Consider the following 5,707-nt stretch of genomic DNA (forward strand, 5'->3'; position numbering starts at 1 on the left):
TGGTAAACATTGCACCTGATAAACATCTATAAGCCAGCATTGTCATTTCAAGCATGGTAGCATGCTAATGTTAGCATTAAGATCAAGTACAAAGCTGCTATCATGGCTGTAGACTCTTGTTAAACTACAAGAGCTAGAGCTATAAAATACAATAAAACATATTACAACACACAGAATAATAAAACTATATAAAAGGTCTGGGTAGCGATCTAATGCTTCATAAAAAAGATACAACATAAATATAACAGAAGAAACAGCAAATAAAGACTGTTATACAATGATACAGCCTGATATAAGGCAGAAAAGGACAGATTTACTCACATGACAACAGTACTGGTAGAAACAATGTACTCCACCTCTTTTGTCCAAGGGTTAATGAAACTGAACCAGCGGCTTCGTAGTGTGATGAATGAGCCATCTTTTATTTTCAGCTTGTAGCAGTCTGTATTGATCTTCTCTCTCAGCCGCAGCACTGACAGCAGACAGCGACATAGGGGGACAAGGACAGGCATGCATGAACTGTCCACAGTTAAGATTAATTGTGCTATTTTCACCTACTGCTCCATTCTGCTCTCTCAGAAATGGCAGCAAAGCCCTGTAATTCCACCAGAGCAGATCAGACTGCCATGCATGACTCAGTATACTCACTGTACATGGACAGCAGTCCTGTATGTAGATACGTGCAGGAACAGTTAGTAGTGTTTTCCTTTCTGTAAGGTGAATACCTTGTCTGTGACATTTTGCTAAATTGGCGATATCATCTTCATGAATGTATTCGTAAACTGAACTTCCCAGCAGCTCTTCAGGCAAATAAGCCAAAATGACTGTGGCCCTTAAAAAGAAAAAGAGCATATTCACTTGGAGAGTTATTATCTTTTTGTATATTTGAGGGATATTAGATGATTTATTGATCAAGCATTTACTGTCTGAAACATGTTTGATCAGAAGTGTCTGCATGCAAACATTAAATTCAACTTTATTCAGATGTATTATTGTGACACCAGACTTTGCGGTAAAAGTTCTCACCTTTGATCCACAAAGACAAACTTCCCATCCATATCATGACGTGAAACAAACTCCATGGGCTTGACTTTGACGTGATTCTGCACTGGCTGAGAAACAGTGCAGGGATGCAACCGACCAACAGCCACCAGACAGCTTAAGCTGCATCCACCATTTCCCGGCTCATTATTTTTTAAGTAACCTGTGCTGTGAATGGTGCAGAAGCCCTTATAATCTGCTGTGAATAAAGGAAAAGCATTCAGGTGTATTCTAAAATGAAAAGTAATTCTTATGTGTGAGCATCAGACTTTGATTAAGCAGCAAACCACAATATACTGGTTCAATAGACAGTGCAGGCACTAAATAAGGGATGCTACCATGTCTTTTCGAGTAGCTAGGTGAAAAATCCTCATCTTCCATCTTTCGGTTGCACTTCATCCTGCTGAAAAATGAGCGTCTCACCCCAGAACAAAGTCTAAATGAACTTGGGTTGATATCTGTCTTCACTAAAGGACCGCCTGAGAAAGAAACATTCAAGAGGTAATGGTGGAGGTGGCAGCCTGTAAATTACAGTGTCATTTTATTGGAAATTACCAGTGAAGTACATACACGCAACTTGTCATATAGGTACAAGGTAAAATAATAATAATGTGTGCAAAATGGGGCAACAATGCTATATATATATATATATATGTATGTTTGTGTGTGTGTGTGTGTATATATATATTATTATTAACATAAATCATTTTCATTCATGCACAAGCCACTTTTGCAATTATTGTGCATTACTTTTTGCCTCAATGATTTCCTCTGGTGGCGCTGTAACCGCTGAGGACAGCTGCTCCTTCACTTTGGCAATGTCCTTAGGATGCAGGTAATCAAACAGACTTTGGCCAATCAGGTCATTCTGGGAACAAACCAAATAAAATGCAGGAGAAGCAGTGAGGGTGCAAGATGCGGCATTATTACCAGAGACCATATTAGACAATTCAATATCCACAATAAGTCAAAATCTGCACTAGGAAAGTCAAATGTGTTGCACACTGATGTAAGACTTCATGTATCATTTAATATCACAGGAATATTGCACCTAGAAATGCAGCACCTACCTGGCTATAGTTGAGAATCTTGTACACTGATTCAGAAACAAACAATAAATTCCCTCGATCACAGTCAACAACAAACAGAAAGCCGTCAGCTTCCTGTGGACAATAGAAGAGGTAAGACAGAGAACTGGACAGACCAATGCCAAGAGGGTTTTCGTTTTATAACATCTAAAACGAACTCTGAAAACCACGGAGTCAGAGCTGACCCGAGGCCCTTAATGGCACAAAACAAGATTGTATTGTCTTAGTGGTGTCAGTGTGAGCAGAGCAGCTCAGAAGCTTTTCCTCCGCAACTTTCTACACCTTCAGATGTCCGTGCATGGAAATCTAACCCTTGCATTGTGGTCCTGAATCTGGCCCCTGGTTTTCTGGTTTTCTCTCGGTCAGTCAGACCTGGAACACATCCAGAGTGTGCAGAGACGTCCTGAGATGCCGGCTAACCTGCAGAATAATCACGTCCCAGGTGCTTATATCTGAAGTCTCTTACCTTTGGTCAGTACCACCAACTCATGACCATAGATGAGGGTTGTAAAAGAGAACAATTTTAAGATTGTGCTTTATAGCTCAGCTCCCTTGTTCAGTTTTTGTGTCCGCCTGATGAAAGTTAATCCAATGGTCGCTTTGCTTTAGCTCTGATTTTGGGCGACACCAACTCGTGGGAAAAATATCAGGCTTTTTAGCCGCTGAAGTCTCCACTATGTTCACCAACTAGCCGCTAGCTTTGTCTGTCAGCTGCTTTGTGTGCGACAGTGGATTTTCTTTTAGCTTTTTGATGAGAATAGTTCCTTGCTGCAACTGAAAAAAACTTTATGTAAGCACTGACGAAAACAATAGCTGGATGTTGAGCTGAAACAACAAGCTGAAGGAGTCTGCAACTCTCTGTAGAGCTGAGGGGAGCTGCAGAGTCGAGTGGTTATTCTACGTGGGTTCATCACTATGAGCAAACCCTTTGACATACACAATATAAAACACACAGATTACAGAGCATCTTGAAAGGCATAATTTGCGCTCCGGATGTAAAGAAAAATAGCACCCCTACTAGAACAATTCTGCTGCTCGCTCCTGACAAATAAACCTTTCTTCCTGAGAGAGAACCACGTTGTGAACCCCCATCTGCCCTACAAACCACTCCAACAAACACCTCGGTCACAGTCCATCGACGGCTCTGAATTTAACCATCAAATTGCTCTGACCGTAAAAAACACATGACAAATAATCATTAATTATGTGGCTTCCGTCAGCGGCCGTGGCCCCAGCTGACCTTACAGAACGTCTGAGCGCTGCTATTCATTAACTGTGGAGAAAAGACACAGCACTGCTCAGACAATAAAGCACCTTTGAGCGCTAAATGTCTGTGCACGGCAGTTATTTAAGGGGAAAGCAATACTGAAAAGGTCCATTGCACACCTCACACCAGAAACAGGAACATGCAGCGAGTTTTGCTGCAGTATGTACCAATTAAACAATAAGCAGGCATTGATCAAGGTGAGGGGACGCCTGGATAGCTCACCTGGTAGAGCACATGAAGCATGTACTATTATGTACCCCATGCACTGCTTGATTCTTGATAGCTTCCACAGAGCTGTTTCCAAAGAAATTTTGTAGTACGACCTGATGACCCTCCATGAATTGATGAACACCATAAAAGCGTTTTAAAAACTCCACTCTTAGCAATACACACATTTTTCATTTTCACACAGCACGGCAGACCTACCCTCTGTATTAAGCATTTTAGCTCCTCATCTGATAAGAACGCAGGTTTGTGATTAACTTCTGTGCAGCAGTTGGCGGCAGAACCTGCTTTTCAGAGACAAAGTGTTAATCAGCGGTTTAAACATGAATCATCTTCAGCATTTCACTGCAAAAATCCTCATTCTCTCACCTCGTACCGTCCTCATGTGTTGAACGGCCATATGCAAGATTGAGAGTTTGTCCAGTTTGCGTGATTTAGTGTTGCATGCAGGCAGTAATGATGCCAGCTCATCTATGAAGCTGTTTATCTTGTCCCTGTTTTTCTTCTGTATCTGACTGTGACTCATCCTGTAACAAAAACAGTAAAGAGATCATCTCCTTTCCTGCTGCCATGTGAATACTAAAGCAGCCGTGGTCACCAGGCATTGTTTTTGCAGCCTTGCTGGTCGTTGCAGTCCCTGTAGAAATAACATGGTTTGAAGTGTATTTGCACTCGCAAATGAGGTTGATATTAAGAGACAGTGTTTAGACAGCCAGCTCAGCAGTAAAGCAGTGTTTTAATCCACATTTCACACTAAATAAAATGAAAAAGCGTTGATATTGCTACCAAAGTCTGACCAAAACTGAGCCTGTTCTCATTAGATGCCACTCACCTGTCTTACAGATGCAGCCTGTATAAGAATTAAATCTTACTTTCAAACACAATACAAACATTGTAAACATAGTAATCTGATGTCTAGCATAATATATTAGGCAACAAAATGCTTTTATTCTCTTTGTCTCAGGGAAATCACAGCACAATTAAATTAATCAGAACAAAATCTCATGGGCGAAAGACACTGTACAGGAACTGCAGCACACTGCCAGGCTAACAGACAAACTGTGGCCACCTTAGAATAATTAATTCAGCTGATCTGAATGTCTTTTGATTGTAGCTGCCATTTAAACCCAGAACCACATGCTGTAACAATTTACATTTAGTTATTTGCTATAACAATCATAATAATCTAACAGTCATAATGCTCTATAAATCTATCGGGGGTTTTGTCAATTCAGTGTGTGCTTTATTAAACAAACCTGCATTAATTTCATATCCTAATCCCCAATCTGGTTAATTGCTGAGGTGAGATTGACCGCTGGCTGTATGCATTGTTTAACATTTATTCTAACTCTTCAGTGCACTGTAACTATTCTATATTGCATTGCCGCTTTTTGTGTGTGGGAAGGAGAGCGAATCTATAAAAACATATCACCATGCCACCAGGTCAGGACTGTTAAAGAGATATGAGGTGGGTATTTAACTCTGTCGACTGACTTACAGGTGACCGCTGGAGCTTCCTTTCCTTCCTTTTCCTTCAGAGAAGTTCCTGCTGGAGGAGGTGGAGCTGCTGATCAGGTTGGCTGATTGTGAGGACTTGAACCTGCTCGTCGTAGCTGAAACTTCCATACTCTCATCCGTGTGGTCCATTTGGAGACGGCTTCACAGAAATACTGTGAAACACAGTCATTAGATCATAACACTCAGTGAGAAAACAACAGAGCACAAATTTAGAAAACAAACTTAAAGCAGCATGAACAGCTTTAAAGGCAGGTAGTTACAACATATGAGGTCTAGGAGGTTTCAGAGAGGCAGAGGCTCTCCACAGAGTCAGAGCACACACCTGAATGAGCTGCCTAAGACTTCGATGTCATATATATAAGAGGAAACTGAACCTCAATCAAGATATGGTAAGACACTTTAAGCTGAGTGGTCTTTAGAGATTGAATGACCATCTAAAAAATGTGCTTTAACAGGAAATGCAGTGTTTCTTCACTGGAAATCAAAATCAAACTTGATGCACCTGATAATGACCTTTGATAAACAGGATCTGATGTAACTGTCCTAACGGTTACGTAAAAGGATGTCC

General features: G+C 40.9%; 1 protein-coding gene across 1 annotated transcript; it reads right to left on the minus strand.

The window, feature by feature from the left end:
• Positions 1–317: 317 nt before the first annotated feature.
• On the minus strand, positions 318–5,268 carry arntl1b (aryl hydrocarbon receptor nuclear translocator-like 1b). Its single transcript, XM_041939875.1, has 9 exons — positions 5,120–5,268; positions 3,991–4,148; positions 3,819–3,905; positions 2,112–2,200; positions 1,792–1,909; positions 1,380–1,520; positions 1,027–1,240; positions 726–832; positions 318–472 (listed from the first exon to the last, which is right to left on the minus strand). The coding sequence occupies exons 1-9, from the start codon at positions 5,266–5,268 to the stop codon at positions 318–320; spliced, it is 1,218 nt and encodes a 405-aa protein (XP_041795809.1).
• Positions 5,269–5,707: the final 439 nt, after the last annotated feature.

The sequence above is a fragment of the Chelmon rostratus genome, chromosome 1, assembly GCF_017976325.1.
Source record: "Chelmon rostratus isolate fCheRos1 chromosome 1, fCheRos1.pri, whole genome shotgun sequence".
NCBI lineage: Eukaryota > Metazoa > Chordata > Actinopteri > Chaetodontiformes > Chaetodontidae > Chelmon > Chelmon rostratus.

Coding starts and splice junctions, on each gene's coding strand:
- arntl1b (XM_041939875.1), bottom strand. CDS start 5,268: ATGGACCACACGGATGAGAGTATGGAAGTTTCAGCTACGACGAGCAGG. Junction 3,906..3,990: donor ACACATGAGGACGGTACGAG/GTGAGAGAATGA, acceptor TCTGAAAAGCAG/GTTCTGCCGCCAACTGCTGC. Junction 833..1,026: donor TTTGTCTTTGTGGATCAAAG/GTGAGAACTTTT, acceptor TTTCTTTTTAAG/GGCCACAGTCATTTTGGCTT.